The sequence below is a fragment of the Aquarana catesbeiana genome, linkage group LG02, assembly GCF_042186555.1.
Source record: "Aquarana catesbeiana isolate 2022-GZ linkage group LG02, ASM4218655v1, whole genome shotgun sequence".
In the NCBI taxonomy this organism is placed as follows: Eukaryota; Metazoa; Chordata; class Amphibia; order Anura; family Ranidae; genus Aquarana; species Aquarana catesbeiana.
Genome location: NC_133325.1, coordinates 146200768 through 146222717, shown reverse-complemented (window position 1 = coordinate 146222717; position 21950 = coordinate 146200768). Strand labels below are relative to the sequence as shown.

Sequence of the window (21950 nt, the reverse complement as noted above, 5' to 3'; positions counted from 1 at the left end):
TGGTCCTGAGTGCTTGTATCGTACGGCCTACATAAAGTAGGCCACAAGGGCAGGATAGTCCATAGATCACAAAATCGGAAGAGCAGTTGTAAAAATCTTTCAACATATGAGTAACACCCTTGGTGGTGAAGGACTTCTGGCCATGGTGAACAAACCTGCAGGTTTTGCACAGCGGTTTTTTACGCTGGAACATCCCAACTAGTGGGATGAGTACGGGCTGGTTGGAAGGGCAGTGTTTTGATCGAATTCTACTAGGGGCTATTTTCATTTTGATGTTGGGGGCTCTACGGTATGTGACCTTCGCTTTTTCGGAAATATAGGGTTTTAATAGTGGATCTTGTAGTAGTATATCCCAATGATCTGCTAGAATTCTTTCCATTTTCTTGAATTGATAGTGAAAGGTAGTGGTGAACCGTACTGTATGTTGGTCAGGGTCCCGAGATTGTTTCGGAGGTTTACCTTTTAGATAATGCTTAAAAGCTCGATCAGTGAGGTCTGCAGATTAGTCTTTATCTATAAATTTGTTTTTAAGCAAAGTACTCTGGTGGACGTAGTCACTTTCTCTGGTGCAGTTCTGTCTTAATCGGCAGAACTGCCCCTTTGGAATGTTATTGATCCATTGTGGAAGATGGCAACTTTTATAGTGCAAAAATGAATTGCCCGCAGTCGGTTTTGGAGATGATGGTGGAAGTGGCTGCGTCGGCCCCTAGCTCCAGATCGAGAAAGGGCAAATGCTGCCTGGCGAGGATTGATGAGGGGGTCTTTTGCTAGAAAGTGCTCGAGTGCTATTAGGCCGAACGCATGGGGAATCGATGTGTACAAGGAGTTCACATCCAGGGAGAGCCATGTGTAAGTAGGCTCCCACCTGTATGCTGAAAGAAGCTCCATCAGGTGAGTCCCATCTCTGATATAGGACTGTAATTTTTGGACGATGGGCTGAAGGAAGTGATCGATGTATAAGCTAAGACCCGTAGTGACGCTGTCCATAGCTGCCACTATGGGTCTACCGGGGGGAGTTGTCTAGACTTTTGTGGACCTTTGGGAGGTGGTAAAAATAAGGGATATGATAAAAATCTTTGAGAAGGAAAGACTTCTCAAATTTATTGAGGATGTCATTGTGGAATGCCTCATGCATTTAGGGAGTAAAGCAGCTAAAGCATTACCGTATATCTGCTACATCTCTTAGCTTTGCTATCATTGTTATTGCAAACACTGCAGTGCTGCTTCTACATTGGCATTAACAGTTAACTGATGGTGTTGCCCACAGCTACTAGTCAAAAGCTTTCAGATAAAAGCTAATATATGGTAGGTGAATGTGTGAATATGTTTTGTTTGGTTGTGGTTTTTTTGCATTTTTGGGGCAAATATTCTTTATCTTACACCTCTTTTGTCAGTAGGTCTGCCAGAGTCAGATGAAGAGTCCTCTGAAATCAGGAGATTTCCTGTGCATGAAGACCCTTTTACAGTGAGTGAGCAGATCTCTGCCATCTTACCATCTTTTCCTCGAGAGTCTCTGAAGGTGGTGATCAATCAGCCAGCACCCATTGCATGTCAGCTACAGCCATTGCCTGAGGACAACCCTGACTCCGTAAGTTGCATATTTAGTACAGCAAATACATAAGGGCTTATTCAATAAATCAACACAAAGAGTGCAATTTACTGAAGTCTGATTGTGGTAAAATTCTTAGTGCCTATGTTTAAAGGAATTAATTGTATTGCCAGTGCAAAGGAGTAGGATAGTAGTTTTTTTTTCATTAATTAATATAACAAATGAATCATATTTCCTAAAGCTGAACTTTGGGCTGATCATAACTATAAATCAATATAATAACTCACCCTCTTTCAGAGTTCAGAGACATGAATTGTCATTATTTGATGTTAAAGTTCATCCAGTCATAACACACTGAAGCCGCTACGTTCAAATATTGGTGCTGTAAGACTTGGTTCACACTACTGTGACCTGAAAGTCTGTCAGGCGACTTCCTGGCTACTTGAGTACCACTTTGATGAGACTTTAGAAGCGACTTTCAGGAATACCTGGGTAATCTTCCTGTAAGCGGATCTCCCCACAAGCTCTTTGCTCTCATTTCCTCTTCCCAATCAATGGTGGGTAATCCAGATGGCTCTTTTCTTAATGGTAACTCAGCTCATTAATATCCAAAGAAGCGGATCATCTCCCAGCTTGGCTCAAGATTCCATGAGTTCAGGACATGTAAATAATAAGTATAGAGACCATAGTGTTCTCCGTATACAAATTTATTCAAAGCCCCCAAACAGACAAGTTGCACTTACAAGATAAAAACTTTTAAAATCACATAAAAACCTCCAGAGTAGCACCACTGTGGTGCTACTCTGGAGGTTTCTATGTGATTTTAAAAGGAAGAGGATATGAGAGCAAAGAGGGGAGATCCGCATATGAGTTTTGACTCATCTGGGAGGTGAGCGCGCATTTTTACTGGTGGTGGTGTGCACTCCTTTTGAGGACGAACAATCACTGTGGTGGAATTGTGTGGATACACTGATCACAAGAAGAGTTTTTTATGTTTTATTTCTTCATTTTTTCATTTTATGGATTATTCATTTATATGTAGGATTTATTTATTTTAGAGATTTGCACTTTATATTTATAATTTTACACATAGCGCTACATTTATTTATTTACTATCGATTTTGAAATTAGTGTGGTGTACAACTTGGAATGTTTAGCAGCTGTGCACGGTTGTTATTAGGTTATCCTATTTAAACATCACAAATTTTTTTTTACTTGTGGCGCTGATTGTTTCATCTTATAATCTTCCTGTAATGTTGGATCCAAATCACATCAATATAGATGAGGATCCGACTTTGAGGCAACTTCCATTAAAGTCTGTGGGCACAAGTCGGATAGAAGTTGCCTTGAAGTAGTACAGAAACCTTTTCTAAAAGTCAGAGCGACTTCAGTAGTGCTAATTAAGACAGCTCTCATTGACTAACATGGGATTTCACATGTTATGTGATTTGGGGTCTCACAGGTCGAAGCCCAAGTCGTGGCAGTGTGAACCGAGCCTAAAGGTTTTTATTTGTGATGGTACCTTTGCTTCAATATGAGCAGTGACAGCAGCGGACATAACCTGTCACTATCCCAGTAGCCTTCTCATATTAGCATTAATTGAGTGTCCCTGGGACTGCTGTGGTAGCAGCCGAAAGGCTGAGAAGAAAAACTTTTCTCCAAGACAGAAGAACTTAAAATGTCATTTCATTTGCTAAAGCACTGGGGATCATAAGCAAGTGCCTTTTGTTTTTTTGTTTTTTTAAATAATTGTTTTCACCTTTTTTCATCCTTCTTTTTTTTTAAATCCTAGTCCTTTCCTGAAGCCTCTTTGCAGCTACTTTCTGTCCACATACCTGTGCTCCAAGGATTGGAGGACTGTCATGTATAACTGTCAGGAATATTTAACATAATAGCATATGGAGTGCAATAATCAGGTCTATGTGATGTACAACACAGAGTGTAGCAGTCAGGGCTATGCAATAATTAACTTAGCGTATGGACATAGCGTAGGACTTTGAAGCATTCAGTGTGCAGAATTCAGAACTATGTGACATATGATGCAGTGTACAGAGTGCAGTGGTTAGAATGAGTGCAGCAGTCAGAGTGAAGACATCAGGACTATATAATCACACATTAAAGTGATTGTAAACCCTTACATATACCCAGTGAAGTGACTGGCCTCAGGTGGCACACAGAGATTAAACAAATCCTCCTACATAAGTTGTACCTGTTTATCTGCAGCTATCTCTCTCCTCTACAGCCATTCACAATTTATACAGCCTGTCTGAGATTATAGCATATTTTTCAATATAGCCAGTAACACTCTTTAAATCTGTGTAATGGCACTGCAGGAGACTCGGACTGAAAGAGGAAGGGCCAACACTGTAAACCTAGCGGACTGTACTGCATTTCAGTTTAAACCTTAAAGCGGGGGTCCACCTATCTATCGTTTTTTTTTATTATCTACTCACATGTTCTGTGTAATAAGTCCGCCTGTGTCCGATTTCGTTGTAAAGAATAACTTATAAAATTCACTGAAGGCAGTTTCCATCTTCATTGTGGGCATTTGAAGCCCACAAGCATGTATTTCCTGGATGCGGTGAATGCTGTGCTCCCAGCATTCACTGAGATGTTGTGATGACGCTGTTGCACAATGCATGCTGGGAAGCCTGAGCCTAGCTCCCAGGGGACTGTGGGAGCTAGAAACACGCCTACTCCCATGGGAGGAAAACCAGGAAGTGCTAAGAAGATTAGAAAAAAAAAGGTAATTACAGCGATTTAAATTTTTTTACACAGCATGTCAGCATCTAGGCAAGGAAGGGAATGCATAGAGATAATGTTCAAAATTTGGGTGGAACCCCGCTTTAAGCTTTAGAAGCATGCAGAATGAGCAAAATGAAAATGTTCCTTTATTGTTCAATCAGCAGATTCAAGTTGGATTTGTGACTAAGCTTTATAACTTAACTGTAGGCGGGAAAAGTCAGAGACCTGGCTATACTGTCTGGTAGAGACGTGTTAATCAGAAGAAGAATTTCTTTGGCAGGTTAGACAGTTTGCAAATATTTGCCTGGAGTTTAGCTGTAAGGTGCTTGTATACTGGTCAGATTTTTAAGCCTCATGACCAAATATAGCGTTTCTTTTAACAAATGGGGATATGGTTGTGTTAAATCCTGAGAGATAATCTCCATGCCAGAATATTTGAAGTGCTCATTAGGAGGCACAGAGATCTTCCCACATTCTGTTATTGCAGAGGTTTGCAAACATAACTGTCATCAGGGTACATGATGGACAATGTTTTGTTCTCAAGGAGAAATCAGCTCATATATCACCAATCTTTAATTGTACAGCTCCATGGAAGGCAGCCACAGTTTCATATGCCATCCAGTTATTGTATCTCACCCTTTGTTTCATATGTGGATTCTCCAAGGAAGCATTTTCCCTGTTAACTTTGACAGCTTAGCGATGCACTTTGTCAGTTTTACCATCACAAATATGATTGTGTCTAAATTCCCTTCCATCACCCACCTACAATTATCACAAAGATAGTATACCCATGTAGCCTCAGATACATTAAAACTAACAAAGACCAAGACTGTGAAGAGGACGGGACGCAACCTGCGGTCAGCTAGTCCCTGTGTGTCAAATTAAGCTTTTCAGCTGTTAATGACAGCTCAAAGTTCAGAACGTTGTGTGTGAAATTGTGGACTAAGCTCTGTGGACATCTAACATATTTGTCTTTAATGGTCTGCAGGCTTCCTAATAGGCTATATTGAAAGTGTACCAGAGCAACTTGAATGTTACCTTAGCCCCTTTGCTGACAGCAATATAATTCTCTAATTATCTTCAAGCACAGCAAATATAAAAGGATCAATAAAAACAAAATACAAGACACTTTAAAACATTTCACAAACACCCAAGCTGAATATTTAGTATTGTATTTATGTTTTTCTTTAAAGCTAAAGCTAGCCATATACTTTTACATTTCTCTCATTCAGGCCCGCGAGCTAAGTGAAATAAATCAGTCAATTCCCTCTTCCACGCTAAACAACATGGATGAAGGAATCTCCCCTGCCGGCCTAATGTATTCAGCAGGAGGCAGGACCTGCAGCTGCTGAATACACAAACAGTGACTGCATCTGATTGAATGCACTCACTGTTCAGCCAGCAATTTTCAGTGCCAACATGGCCAGCTTGAATCGGCTGAAAATAAAGCAAGGTGTGAACAGCTTAAAGTGGAACTAAATTAATTGATTTTAAGTTTCCCAAAACCGTTACATTTAAGGCTTGAAGCTAACATGGCAGCTACCTTGGCTTTAAAGGATAGGAAGGTTTGGTTCTGTTTAAGAACTGTTTCAGGCAGGCTAGGTACATAGGATGACAGAGACATTATGCTCAACCTCTTGGCTTTAATGCACTAGTATATCGGAAATGGGGCATAGGAGGGGGAGTTAGTGATCAGAGAAAGTTTTAAAACTGGTGCAATAGCTTGTGCCTTCAACAAGCCTCAACAGCTGGTGTCCATAAACATTTTATGGCCCAGTCAAAAAATGTAGACTCCTGGAGTGTGCTGCCTGCAGATCCTCAATGTATTCCACTGAGTTTTCTCTTTAAATGCTAATTTCGGGTGCAGTGCACAGACTCTGTCAGACTACAAGTCCATACTAAAGTACAGATCTACAGTTACGGAAATGAAGAAAGTATCAATGAACTGTGCTACCTTAGTGGCAGATGGGACATGCAGTGTCTCCATTAAAATTTTTGCTGAATTAAAGAAATGACAGGGGCCTGCAGAGAGAACTTTCCTGGATTCCCTGCATGCCTTGCAGCTTCTCTTCTGATTATTTTCAATTTTACGAACTACATATCCCATGGTACCTTGCTTTTTGCAAGTAGTGAATCCTGTACTCCTCCTGAAACTCCTCTTCTCAGTACCTCTGTAGTTCAGAAGGTGGGCTTTGTGAAATGTGTGACTTAGCAGTGCCTACTCATGGGGCATAGTGAATATACTGTATGTCACAGACTTGAGCCTCATTTCACACTGTGAATTGCACAGGGACACTCTGGGCATTCCTGTATGATTAACAAGCGAATCAGTGCGGTGCGATTTGAGCCTATTCATTTTGAATGGGCTCAAATCGCACTGCATTGCATCAAAAGTAGTGCATGCACTACTTTTGGAAATGCAGCGCAAACCGGATCACATGGTACTTTTGTACCATGCAATCCAGTGCAGGCAAGGTTTGGTGTCGTTAACACAACATTGACACCTGCTGCAGTTTGTTTTGAACATGATGCTGGAAACGTGCACGGAACATGGGTTCCACGTTCTAGTGTGAACCTAGCCTTATAGGACAGTGTCCTGTTAAGGAAGAAAATGTGTGGGGATCTTGACTAAGTAAGTCTGCAAACTTCAAGATTGTTTAGAGTAATAGGAGTGGGCTAAAAATAATTGAAAATCGATGTGAAATTATTTTAGATGTTGACTATAGATACACTTTAATTAGATAAGATACATAATATGTAAAATAACAATAAAATAACTCATCCATCTTGGTGAAATGACCCTTTTAGTTTTCCAGAAAAAAAAGTGTATTCTGGTAACTATATATGGTGTGTGTAATACATGCTTTCATTATATGAACTTTATTTTCTATCTTGTTTTATGCAACCTTTTTTTTTTTCTGGTGTTGTTGAGTGGAGTCAGAGTGGTATCATTTTTCGAAGTTGGTGAGGAGTCTGGTATGGTATGTATGTTGCATGGGTTTATTCAGGAAGTGTTTGTAGGTATGTCCAGAATGAAAAGGCTACGGTCTGGTTCTGTTCCTGTAGAGATTGGTAGGTATGAAAAGTGTTCTGTTCAAAGAAAACCATTGCTGGAAGGAAAGCAATTTCAGGAAGGAGGAGAAGTTGCCAGGAGAGAAGTCCAGGTTGTAGCAGACCAGGGTTAAAGTGGATGTGAACCCAATGTCATCCTTTCCAAACTACTGCCATAGTGGTTATCTATAAGGATATACATGCCTCCTGCATGTATCTTTACCTGTCAAATGTCTCCCCTCTGTCTGTTATTAGACCCGAAAACCTGCATATTCTGTGGGTGGGTATGTTGTCTGGAGCCCGGTGGGTGGAGTCGTGATGTCAGTAGACTCCCCACCCACCTCTACACTCCCCTTGTCAATATTCATTTTCTCCTGTTTATTTCTAACACTGAACTTCTGCTGAACTTCTGCTATGATCTCTAACATCCAGTGAAAAGACAGGAAAGTAACCATATGACTTCAGCATGCCAAATCATGCTGAGGTGTGGAACAGCCAATCCTTGCAGAGCTGCTGAAGAAAGGAGTGGGGGTGGGAATTAAAAAATAATGCCTGTGTCTTAAGCTAGTGCACGAGATGTAAATCACCTGTCACTCACAGCAAGGGGGAGTATTTGACAAAGTTTTTCTCAGTTTGTCAAGATTTTTCTCACTGAACAATAAAAGAGGATTGCTCACAGATAAATTAACTCTGTGCGGCAAGACTGGGCTCAAATGATAGGAAATCTTATACTCTACATTATGATATCAAAAAAAAAAAAAAATTACGGGTTTACATCCACTTTAATGTTGAGTAGTCGGTGGGCAGGGAATATTTGGATCGTAGTGTTTTAAAAATGTGGAGAGTTGTTTTGATAAAAGGGTTTCTTTGGCCAAGGCCTAATGCAGAGAGGGCTATGCAAAAAGAACTGTTCAAGGCTAATCCAATCTTTCAGAGCGGAGGGGGCTGATCAGTCCACTACTTGACATAGATGGCAAACCCAATAGTATTTTTGAATATCTGGGACGCTGATAACCCCAAGAGTTTTGGGTAGTGTAAGCCAATGGCTCCCGCTGGAGTGTCTGAGCCAATGAGAAGGCAGAGATTCGGGAGAGCGGCTGCTCATGTGTATCGAGATCAGGCTCAGGTATTAGAGAGGACTGGGGAGATGTTAAGCTGCAAAGAATGCATAAAGGTAAGGAATCTTCAGCCTTTAGAATCAATTTAAGTCAGAGGGAAGGTGTATTCCCTGATATTTAATGGACCTCGTGGCCCCAGTATTTGGGAAATTATTCTTACAGTGTGTCACTATGTCTGAGGGAAAGACATTCTGTTGTATTCCTTGGCAGGGGTTCTAATGCCCTTAAAGCGGAGTTCCACCCAAAAGTTGAACTTTCACTTTAAGCACTAGCCCCCTTACATGCCACGTTTGGCATGTAATTTTTTTTGGGGGGGGGGGCAGTGGGTACCTAGTTGTGACAGGTACCTCCTGTCCCACTTCCTGCTTCGGTCACCTTGTCACCTCCTCCTTTCCCCCTTAGGCGGCCCCTCCCTCTCTGCAATCTTCTGGGACATGTCCAAGGTCCCAGAAGATTGCCTGGCCACTAAGAGAGCGCAGCGCGACTCGCACCCGGCTGTAAACCTGCAAGCTGCCACAGCCGGGTGCCCATACTTGCAATGACGGCGCCACAGAGAGGGGCAAGGCTTTGGGTGGCCGCATCTATGGACTGTGGGACAGGTGGGTGTCTGTTTTTTTTTTTTTTTTCACAAGAAAAGGTGGGTGTCTGTTTATTAAAAGTCAGCAGCTACACTTTTTGTAGCTGCTGACTTTTAATAAACTTACAAACGAGTGGAACTCCACTTTAATGCCAGGATCATGTTGGATCAGCTGTAGAAATGGTTCCAGTGTGATGACAAAAATCGGTGGCGACAGTGGACATCCCTGCCTTGTGCCATTGCGTATAGAGAAAGCATTCAATAGGTGGCCATTTACCCGAACATGGGCCGTGGGATTAGTATACAAGGTTTTGATTGGGAAGAGCATTTTTGTTGAAGTGCGACACATGTAGTGCCAGGATACTCTATTGAATGCCTTCTCCGCGTCAGTGGAAAGAAGAAGGCAGGGAAATTCGATTCGAGGATGCCCAGTGGATGAGGTTAATTGCCTTGATGTTATTGTCCCTTGACTCACGTCCCGAAACAAAGCTGGCTTGATTGAGGGAGATTATGTACTGGAACAAGGGATGTAGTCGATTTGCTAGGATCTTGGCTTTGGAGTTTGACATCTACTTTTAATTAAAAATATCGGTACCTTGCGCACAGGGCGTGGTCTTCACCCTCCATTGGTATGACTGAGATGTATGCTGCTAACATATGTTTTGGTGGGTAGGGGGCATGGTCGGGTGGATTGAAAGCCGTAAGAAATTATGGGATGAGTACATCTGCGAAGGTCTTGTAATACAATGGGGTTAGGCCATCAGGGCCTGGCCTATTCCCGACCTTGATCTGTGAGATCTCTAGTTTGACTTCTTTGTGGGTAAAGGGCGCTTCTAATTTCATGGCAGCTGAATTTGAAAGTTTTGGATGGCTGTACGGTGAGAGAAAGTTTTGTATCTTGTTAAGCCGGTGTTGTGAGGGTTGGTGTGAGACTGCAGGTTCATGAATTTTATAGAGGTTTTCATAATAATGTGAAAACTGACTGACAGTCGCTGGGGTGGTAGAGTGTTCTCACAACACCAGATGATGTCTTGTTAGACGAAACGCGTGGGAACGCTCTACTAAAGTCACTGCTTTCTATTCTCTATGCTCTAAGCGCTTTTTTATCTACTAAAATGTGAGTGTATTTCCTTTTTTTATAAATAATATTTTCAGATTTCAAAATGGAATTACGCTATGTGCATACCTTTCTTTTCTCTCTGCAAATACATTATATTGGAGAAACTATCCATTCGGTTTCCTGTCTAATACCCACCCCATTGAGGTTCATTGTCCGAGTTGGTCTTCTGGCTGGAGGTCGTGCCTACCGTGGCAGCTTTTTCTGGGTGTATTGCCGTAAAAGCTTGATTGACCCATTGGGTGTATACCTACTTGGGTTCAATCTCTCTGGTAAGCCTTTTGACTCTCTGGTGGTGGATCACATACCAACAAGCTCTGGCATGTTTTGTTGCTATATACTACATTGATGCTCAGTTCACTTTTCAACCACTTCGAATCATGTTTTGGATATTTTTACTCTTATATTGTTTGGCTCACTTTCACGGTTTGCTTTAATCACTAGTGATTCATTCATTTTTGGAAATTATCCTTGGACTTTACCTATATCTTATATGTCTCATTATTAGCACATTTTGTATATTACGTTTGGTTTATCATTTTTATTTCATGATCTACTATATATGTGCACTGTGTTTTTTATTTATATATGTATATATGTACACTGTCTTATATATTTTTTCTCAGTTTTTCCTGAGATTAATCATTATTAGCGCTGCACTATTTTTTCCCATGCCATTTTGCTGAAGTCCAGAGCCCCTGAACAGCAGTAAATCACAAACCCAATGGTTTTAAAAAACAGATACATTCCAGGAATATCAGGATTGCTAACTGTCACATTTCAATTTGTCCACAACCAAACTGTTAAACCATCAAATGGCTGGTGTCCTAACTGATCACATGTGCAGCATCATGACAGTTGCAGATCAAACAGAAGCAGCTTCCGTGGCAGCAGATTGGCCTTTACAAACTCAGCAGTGCCTAGAATGGAGAGCAACTGAGCATGTGCAGAGCAGGGTGAAACAGTGTATTACTAGATTAAAACCCCATAGGCGCTTATTTTTAACCACTTAAAGACAGGAAGATTTGCCCCTTAATGACCAGGCCATTTTTTGCGATGCGGCACTGCGTCACTTTAACTGACAATTGCGTGATTGTGCGACGATGTACCCAAACAAACTTGACGTCCTTTTTTTTCCACAAATAGAGCTTTTTTTTGGTGGTATCTGATCACTTCTGCTTTTTTTATTTTTTGCGCTATAAACCAAATAAGTGACAATTTTTTTAAATAGCCCCAAAAATGTTTTCAAAAAACAAATTTCGTCATCAGTTTAGGCCAATATGTACTCTTCTACATATGTTTGGTAAAAAAATTGCAATAAGCGTATTTACTAGTAATGGCGATGATCTGCGATTTTTTTTTTTTTTTTTAACAGAATGAATATTTATTGGATTAGTAAAACATTACACGTGTATACGTTGATGATCTGCAATTTTTAGCGGTACTCCAACATTGAAGCAGACAGATCGGACACTTTTGACACATTTATGGGACCATTGACATTTATACAGCGATCAGTGTTATAAAAATGCACTGATTAGTGTGTAAATGTCACTGGCAGGGAAGGGGTTAACACTAGGGGGTGATCCAGGGGTTAAATGTGTTCCCTCGTGTGTTTCTTACTGTGAGGGGATTGGACTGACTGGGGGAGGAGACAGATCGCTTGTTACTAGGAACAAATGATCTGTCTCCTCTCCCCTGTCAGAACAGGGATTTGTGTGTTTACACACACAAATCCCCATTCTGTCTCTCGTACCTGCGATTGCGGGTGACCTGCCGTGCATGGGGAAGACGTACTCATATGTCATTTTGCAGGAACGTGCCACTTTGCTGACGTATATCGGCGTGAGCCAGTCGGCAAGTGGTTAATGTTTTACATAGCTGTACATAGCTGGTTTGCGAGTAACGCGGTCAACGAGCGTTTCACAAACCGAGCACTGTATTTCTAAAAATCCTAACTCGGTTTACGAGTGTTGTCTCGCAAAACTAGCAGGATTCAGGCCAAAATCGGTGTGCAGTACCGCTTTTGGCCTGAGGTGGGGGGCGCCGGAGCCAAGCAGAGCCGAAAGTCGCTGTTCAGAAATGCACGGAAACAAGGACAGTTCAGCTGACCTTGGCAAACCTCGGAAAGGCTCATGAACGGAGTCTTTCCGAGGTTTGCCGAGGTCAGCCGAAGTGTCCCTCGGGCCTTTTCAGCTGTTTCCGAGGCTCTCCGGCGCCCCCCGCCTCTGGCCACATGCACTATTGCATCCCATTGTAGTCAATGCGGAACAAATTATTTTCTTTTCCATTAACTTCAGTGGGAAAACTTGCTTTGATATTCAAGTACATTAGATTACGGTCATACTATTGGAACGGATTATGTTCGTAATCCGAGGTTCCACTGTACCTTCAAAAGGGGCCAGCCTGAAGTGATTTAGCAGGACTTCATAAAGTTTAAGCAGTTAAAGCAACTTTTTTTTTTTTCTTTTGTCCTAACAACTATGTTAGTGAATAGGAAAAGTGTTTATTCATCAGAACAGCTTCCTTAAATATGCATTCATATTAAATATGTTCTTTTTAGAATATGCTATTTTTGAGAGAATGGTCCTTTAACTATTGTGGAATATTTAGCACAAGCATGCTATTGGCAGCCTCCAGCTGGAAGCTGATTCACTGATCTGTTCATACTGGCTTTGTTCATGTTTTCTGTCAACCATCTGCTCTGTAGTTTGTGCACATCATTTTTACAGCACATCATACTATCCATTCTCCGTTGTTTATATGTCTCCAGTGCTGGGCTTTACAACTGAAAATACCTGTCTAGCATTGTCACAAAATGAATCCTTCCCGAACTGCAGGTGCCCAGTCTCTTCCAATCGCTGTCTGCTCAGTCTGCTTCTATACACACCCAATATGCATGAACAAAGACACTATAAATCTGCAGAGTGGGGTTCGTGCTGGAAGTACCAGTCGTCAAGGGTCAAATGAAATGTACCTCCATGCCTTGTTAGTTTGCAGCACCATTAAGCAGGTTATAGCAATTTATGATCGCATAGAGCACAGTAGCTGCAGCACATTTCTTAATATATGTCTTTGTAACACTCGCTTGTCTGTCTAAGTGGCAGATGTGGAGAAATGGACTTACTGAGCCCCTACTTGGGCCTTATTAATCAGAATGCCTGAGGGACAAACTGTCTCACAGCCCTAGAAACCATTCGGATTAATCGTTAAATCTGCAAGCATAATTTTTCTGTACAAGTTAGAATCTGATCTGTGTCTGTGAGGCAGAGGGTGGCATAGATGGTCAGATCTATGTAATGACAGATCTATCTTGCAAGTGCAGCTCAGGGAGCATGTCACTGGAACTTAGTGTCATTTTAATTTGTGACTTACCTGGTAGCTCCTAGTTGTGCATGCACTGTTTATGGGTCAATAGAAAAGGAAGTATCTAGTGATCAGTCATGTAGAGCTTTTCGAACATGTCAGAAAATCTCTGTATACTCAAATGAGTGCTCCAGACACATTGAAATTTTCAGTATTGCTTCAATGCTAACCCTGTAGGGCCCGGTTCATGTAAATGGTGCTCAATACTTTCTGATTGTGTGCTTTTATCAGACATTGTATTGGCACTCTGAGACTTTTTCTTCCCTTTGACACTTGCTTGATGCGTTGTCTTTGGCAGCCAGTGTGGCTCATACACATGTATTATCTGTTTAAATTGCTTACTTGTTTGATTACTTTTATTGATTATAGGATTACATTCAGTGCTATGGGAACAAATGTCTGTCCTACTCATTACTTGTTGTGGATTGTGGAAGTCATTTAAGTGACAGATTGATCACTTGTCTGCTGTAGTAATGCCTTGTTCTGATATGGAATTCCTAAAGTACTTCATAATTTTATGACAACTCCTTACAGCCCACACCAGAGGGTCTTGCTGCATAATAAGGAATCAGTCATGTCCTAAGAGGCAAAGTGCAGCACCTGTGGAGTGGCATATAAGTTTTCATAATGGATCTCTGACAACACAATAGTGATTGTCCAAATTTATCAACTGCTATAAAATTTCCAATGGAATGCAAATGGCTCAAAGTCATCTACATCCTCTCTGATGGCCAAATGTATTAAAGATCAGTCTTCATCTTCAGAGATCTCAGCATTTCAAGTTTCTACTCCCCACCCAAGCGTAGCAATTTAGGGTTGTGGCGCATCAAGGTTTCCTTATGCTTGCTGTGAGATTGCCATGTGACATTGGGGTTGATTTACTAAAGGCAAATAGACTGTGCACTTGCAGTTGCCCTCTGCAAGTGCTGTTGCTCCAGAGATTAGTAAGTGAGGTAAAGCTTCACTTTGCAAAGAGTACCCAATCGCATTCAAGGAAAATAAAAAAACTGCACTTGCACATGATTGGATAATGGAAGTCAGCAGAGTTTTTTGCTCATTTTCCAAGCTCTGGAGCAACTGCACTTTGCAAAGTGCACAGTCTACAGTCTTTTTACTTTTAGTAAATCAACCCCAGTGTTACCTTTGCCTTATGTAGCCCTAGTGGGAGCATATGCAAACTACAGTCTAGCTCCTTAGTGAGTTACTTTCATTTTTTTTTTTTAGAAAGAGCAGCTTTTTTATATACCCTATCCTAGACAGGACGGCTGTGGGAAAATAATTTTTACTGTACAATAGGCATATTAAAAGAGACTGAAAATTATAAAAATAATAGCTTCTGTGATAGCTGAACTCCAGGCAGTTATAGAAAATTCAGGTCAATGCAGCTCTGTGTTCTGTATACATCATGAAGGCCTCATGCACACAGAGCTTAAACGCTGCGTATACAGGCTTGCAGCATCTTTTTATACCTGTAAAAGCACCTCTGTTAACCTTTGTGTCTATGCACACATAGGTGTTTACAGCCAGAAAAGAAAACACACCAAAGACACACTCTGAGAGGAGCTTTCAAGCAGAAAAAAACTCAAAGCCCTTGTTCACATTGGAGCGACTTGTCATGTGATTTGATAAGTCAGTCGTGTGATTTCAGATAAAGTCGCACGATTTCAAAGCCGCATTCAATGTGAACGAGGTGTAAATGCATAAATGTATTCCAATGGCCAGAATAAATTAATATTCTGACCAGTAGAATGCATTTACGCTCAAACACCATTCGCACATAAATGCGCGTATGAACGCACATACATTAGAGGTGTTTTTTTTTTCTGGCAGAAAGATTGCTGCTTATTTGCATAAGCCTGTGTTTATGAGGCCTTATGGGGTTTTTTTCTATTAAATGCAGTAGTAGAGTTGTGTACTTTGTTAGCTATTGCCAAACTTTCTGCTTTACAATAAATTCAAGCAGGTTCAGCAGCTAATTTTACAGCGGTTTCAAAGCCAAAATGTTTTTTTTCCTTTAAAGTGGAGCTCCAGGCTCCATCAGAACAAATTTAAAGTCAGCAGCTGCAAACACTGTAGCTGCTGACTTTTAATATTAGGACACTTAACTGTCCTGGAATCCAGCAGTGTCTTCACCCCAGCCAGTTTTTCAATCGACTCTTGGGTGCCGCCGTCGCCATTTCTTGTAAAGGAAACCAGCAGTGAAGCCTTGCAGCTTCACAGCCAGGTCCCTACTGCGCATACGCGAAGCACGCTGTGCTCTGTAGTGCCCTGGTGGTAGGGGAAGGAGGAGGGGGGCTGAACTTCTGGAGGACTTCGAAGTCACCCAGAAGTGGGAGCGGGTACCTGTCAAAAATAGGTGCCCGCTCCCCACCCCCCAGAAGGTGCAAATGTGGCAGCGGAGGGGGGGGAGGGAGCAAATAAGCAAAGCTTCCCCTTTTTGATGGAGGTCCCCTTTAATACATTCCCTGCATTAGGGTAAAACAAGTTTTACAGCTAGCTCCTTCCCCCACCTCCCTAAATACTTATCTAAGTCCTCAATTGATCCAGCACTGTGCACAGATGGATCTCATCTCTTCTTCTTCACACAGGGACTTGGCAGCAGCAGGAGCCATTGGCCTGGTGCACTGTCTATGGATATAGAAAATATATGTTTCCTGTGAGGGAGTAGTTTAGTTCCATAGCCATTTTCTATTTTTGTTATACTCTAAAGTATAACTAAAGGCAAAACTTTTAGAGTGGAGAGGGATTAATTTTTTTTTGCGGTCTGTGCCCCTGTTAAGGAGAGTCACCCTCTCTATTTGTCCTATTTACCGTTATCATTGAAAGTAAGAGAAATTACCCAAATTTTGGGTTGTCCCAAGAAAAGTAATAGAGGGGAAATCTTCCAATGGGGACACTAGTTTTTAGTGACCTGGGTGTCCCAAGGAATTCCCTTGATTTACAGGGATTTCCTCTCACTTCCTATTTGGCTATGGGACAGGAAGTGAAGTGAAATCTCCTCAATGGGACACAGATGGTGAAAAAAAAAATCTGACAGGGGTTATAACCCTTCCTTGCTTTTTCCAAAATGAAAAAAAAGTTTTGCCTATACAGTGCTCTGAAAAAGTATTCACACCCCTTAAAATTTTCCATGTTACAACCAAAAACATAAATGTATTTTATTGGGATTTTATGTGATAGACCAACACAAAGTGGCACATAATTGTGAAGTGGAAGGAAAATGATAAATTGTTTTCAAATTTTTTTACAAATAAATATCTGTAAAGTGTGGCGTGCATTTGTATTCAGCCCCCTGAGTCAATACTTTGTAGAACCATCTTTTGCTGCAATTATAGCTGCAAGTCTTTTTGGGTATGTCTCTACCAGCTTTGCACATCTGAGAGAGAATTTTATGCCGAATCTTCTTTGCAAAATAGCTCAAGCTCTGTCAGATTGGATGTAGAGCTTCGGTGAACAGCAATTTTCAAGTCTTGCTACAGATTCTCAATTGGATTTAGGTCTGGACTTTGGGTCGTTCTAACACATGAATATGCTTTTATCCAAGCCATTCCATTGTAGCTCTGTAGAAAGAGAAAAAGGGTTTTGGGACTTTAAATGAGGCATGTGCATGTACATAATAAAATGAGAAATATCTAATTATAAGCAGGTTACATGTCGTGATTCCCATTGGGAACAGCATGTACCCGTTGAATTATTGATTTAAATTTATAGCTCCAATCAATTAAAAACAATTAATAAATGCAATACACAGTATGATATATAATGTATTATATAAATGATATATAATAAATATTCCCCACAAACAAGAACATAATAAATAATAATAATCATATTGACATATTTAATGTTAATAATTAATCAACATGATTGGTACAGACAAAAGAAATTAATAGATTGATAGAAATACAGGTCCAATGATTGTAATCATCATGATAACTATAAACATACAATAAAATTAGCAGAATTCATGATTTTAAGACAAGCGTGGCTTGGCATCCTTGAATCAAAACGCAACACGTTTCGTGGCAGTAACAGCCACTCATCAAGAGTAGGATGCATAGACTTTGGCTACAGGATAAGATAGAAAAATAAATAAATCAAGTCTAAGAGGGTGTACCATATACTCTTCAAGAGGGAACTGAGAGCTTATACATTACCTATGGTGTAGCCCATGTATATATATATAGTTGGCCCAGCAGTTGCCCAAGATGGATTGGGGCGGTGGCTCTGAGATGTAAGCCCCCTCCCCAGAGTCCCAAAGCAAACCAGAGAGGAAACCATGGATAAAAACAGCCGGGAAGCCACGACACACTGCCAGGGGAGAAAGAAAAATCACCGCTCTAAGGAGGTCAGTCAGGAACGATAAATGTGAAAAAAGTCCTGGACGACCGCACTCAAAATGATAACTGCCTTCATTGATAAAAACAACAAAAGTACATGCCACAGCAAGAAGTACAGGGAATCTGACGCATTTCACACTATAGTTAGTGCTTAATCATAGCTAAACTAACACCGCCAGAGGAGGCAGACCCATGGAACACATGTCAGGCTCTAGGAGGAAAGGTGAATAAAAGGAAATGAAAATAAAGTGAAATATGAAAAAAAAATGTAATATCATGTGTATAAAGATGAATAAAGGGCAGGAGATGGGAAGTGTTACAGCAAGTGAATGTGTCATCAGTGATAATGTGTAATGAAGAAATGTGAATGCATCTGCAAGTGATAATTGCACTTAAGTTTCAAATGGATATCGTCAAAAGATATTAAGTAGATAAAAATGAGCACTGAGTTTATCAATAGTGGAATACCAAATGCATTACAGTATTGTAAGTAAGGGTAAAAGTAGATGTGTGCATATGGATAAGTAGCTATATATGAGTTAAACTGAGTGTATATATGTGCGGGTAAATATGATTAGGTGAAACCCCCTGTTTACCTGAGATATGGATGAACAATCCATAGAACCTCTACCTAGGATGAAAAGGTGTGGAGTGAGCCGCCCGCTCGTCCCAGCCGCAAATACCCATGGCCGAGGGTGGGTCCCGCCAGCGTCATGCATAGGCGCGATGACCCTTTAGGAAACAGAGCAAGTCCCCGCCTTCGGCAAATGTGCCTTGGAGGGTGCTCATCCATCCCCTGGCATCACGTCAGATGGAAAGGCACAGGCACGCAACTCAGCGTCTAGAGACGCAGCACGTGCAATCTGCTAGGCATGGCGCCGATGCGCCGAGGTCCAGCCCCGCCCCCACCACCCCACGGGAAGAGAGGGGGCCGAACCTGGGTGCATCGCAACCCCGGGATGAGAACACCAAATATCAGAGCCAACCCCCAGTGGGCGTGGCTGGCTGGATAGATGCAATAGAGAATGTGGATCTATTTTAAGTGACCTGCGCCAAAAGAAAGATCTAACTAAAAGCCATTAAAAATGTATGTACAAGGATGCCAGCTTATATATTGATAATATTAAAATTCTATGGCTGTAGAATGATTGAAAGGATGTGTTGGGTATATGAGGTCACTGAACGAATGGGTGTCTTCCATCCCAAAATATATGAAATAAAGAGCAAGAAGTGACCCCAAAGAACCCAACCAGATTATGTCATACACATGCCTCCATCCCCATATATATATATGTAGAAAGAGAAAAAGGGTTTTGGGACTTTAAATGAGGCATGTGCATGTACATAATAATATGAGAAATATCTAATTATAAACAGGTTACATGTCGTGATTCCCATTGGGAACAGCATGTACCCGTTGAATTATTGATTTAAATTTATAACTCCAATCAATTAAATACAATTAATAAATGCAATACACAGTATGATATATAATGTATCATATAAATGATATATAATACATGCACATGCCTCATTTAAAGTCCCAAAACCCTTTTCTCTTTCTACATACAGTCATGGCCGAAAATTGTTGGCACCCCAGAAATTTTTCCAGAAAATCAAGTATTTCTCACAGAAAAGTATTGCCGTAACACATGTTTTGCTATACACATGTTTATTCCCTTTGTGTGTATTGGAACAAAACAAAAAAGGGAGGAAAAAAAGCAAAGTGGACATAATGTCACACAAAACTCCAAAAATGGGCTGGTCAAAATTCTTGGCACCCTTAACTTAATATTTGGTTGTACGCCCTTTGGAAAAAATAACTGAAATCAGTCGCTTCCTTTAACCAGCTTCTTACACCTCTCACCCAGAATTTTGGAACACTCTTCCTTTGCAAACTGCTCCAGGTCTCTCTTATTGGAAGGGCGCCTTTTCCCAACAGCAATTTTAAGATCTCTCTACAGGTGTTCAATGAGATTTAGATCTGGACTCATTGCTGGCCACTTTAGAACTCTCCAGTGATTTGTTGCCATCCATTTCTGTGGTGCTTTTTGACATATGTTTGGGGTCATTGTCCTGCTGGAAGACCCAAGATCTTGGATGCAAACCCAGCTTTCTGACACTGGGCTCTACAGTGCGACCCAAAATCCTTTGGTAATCCTCAGATTTCATGATGCCTTGCACACATTCAAGGCACCCACTGCCAGAGGCAGCAAAGCAACTCCGAAACATCATTGAACCTCCACCATATTTCACTGTAGGTACTGTGTTGTTTTCTTTGTAGGCCTCATTTTGTTTTCGGTAAACAGTAGAATGATGTGCTTTACCAAAAAGCTCTATATTGGTCTCATCTGTCCACAAGACATTTTCCCAGAAGGATTTTGGCTTACTCAAGTACATTTTGGCAAACTGTAGTTTTGCTTTTTTATGTCTCTGTGTCAGCAGTGGGGTCCTCCTGGGTCTCCTGCCATAGCGTTTCATTCCATTTAAATTTCGACGGATAGTTTGCGCTGACATTGATGCTCCCTGAGCCAGCAGGACAGCTTGAATTTCTTTGGAACATGTTTGGAGCTGCTTATCCACCATGCGGACTATCCTGCATTGCAACCTTTCATCAATTTTTCTCTTCCGTCCACCCCCAGAGAGATTAGCTACAGTGCCATGGATTGCAAACTTCTTGATAATGTTGCGCACAGTGGACAAACGCAAATCTAGATCTCTGAGGATGGACTTGTAACCTTGAGATTGTTGATATTTTTCCACAATTTTGGTTCTCAATTCCTCAGACAGTTCTCTTCTCCTCTTTCTGTTGTCCATGGTTAGTGTGGCACACATAGACACACAATGCAAAGACTAATGCCGCGTACACACGAGCGGACTTTCTGGCATACTTGGTCCGGCGGACCAGAGTCCGCCGAACAATCCGACCGTGTGTAGGCTCCGGCGGACTTTTTCCCGAAAGCCCGCCGGACCTAGATTTGAAACATGTTTTTGTGGCGGAAAGTCCGCTCGTCTGTGTGCTGGTCCGACGGAAAGCCCGCTCGTCTGTATGCTGGTCCAATGGACCAGATACGACGCAAGGGCAGGGTATTGCATTTCGCACTCGCTGCAATAGGAAAAACAAATTTTCCTATTGCGGCGAACGCGGGGCATACCAGGACCTTAGGTCTGGTATGGATTATAAAGGGAAACCCCTACGCCGAAAAAACGGCGTGGGGTCCCCCCTAAAATCCATACCAGACCCCGATTCGAGCACGCAGCCCGGTCGGTCAGGAAAGGGGGTGGGGGCGAGCGAGCGCGCCCCCCCCTCCTGAACCGTACCAGGCAGCATGCCCTCAACATGGGGGGTGGGTGCTTTGGGGGAGGGGGCACCCTGCGGGGCTCCCCCGCCCCAAAGCACCTTGTCCCCATGTTGATGAGGACAAGGGCCTCTTCCCGACAACCCTGGCCGTTGGTTGTCGGGGTCTGCGGGCAGGGGCTTATCGGAATCTGGGAGCCCCCTATAATAAGAGGGCCCCCAGATCCCGGCCCCCCACCCTATGTGAATGAGTATGGGGTACATGGTACCCCTACCCATTCACCTAGGAAAAAAGTGTCAATAATAAAACACACTACACAGGTTTTCAAAATAATTTATTAAACAGCTCAGGGGGGGGTCTTCCTCCGGCTGCGGGGGTCTTCCTCCAGCTTTGGCGGTCTTCTTCCGGCTTCGGGGGTCCCTCCGGTTCCTCTTCTCCAGTTGGTTCTTCTCCGCTCTCTCCGGCCTCTTCTCCCGGTGTTCCAGTTCTTCGGCCGGCTCCTCCGCTGTCTTCAGGCCGCTCTTTTGCCAGCGGAGGTCCGGACTTCTGGGCTTCTTGGTTTCTTGTCTTCTTCCCTCTTCTCTTCTCCAGATGTTGACATGACGCTCTCTCCGGCTGGACTGCTCTCTGAGGGCTCCGTTGTGACTTATATAGGCAGAGACCCCGCCCCCTTATGATGTCAGAGTCCCTGGGCATGCTGGGACTGTGATTTTTTAGGGGGCGTGGTCAACATCACCCGGTGACCATGCGTGTGGAAGCCACTAGGTCATTTCCATCGGACAGCCGAC

The 21950-nt window shown here is 42.1% G+C and overlaps 1 protein-coding gene across 3 annotated transcripts in view; it reads left to right on the top strand.

Annotated features, from left to right (window-relative positions):
- Positions 1–21950, top strand: part of CALCOCO1 (calcium binding and coiled-coil domain 1) — a 184061-nt gene that overhangs the window by 153492 nt on the left and 8619 nt on the right. For 2 of the 3 annotated variants that reach the window (XM_073613610.1, XM_073613607.1), the window contains one exon: positions 1395–1588. In XM_073613610.1, coding sequence (XP_073469711.1) covers positions 1395–1588 — 194 coding nt within the window. The remainder of the gene's footprint in view (positions 1–1394; positions 1589–21950) is intronic. The other variant, XM_073613609.1, reaches the window with a different exon arrangement.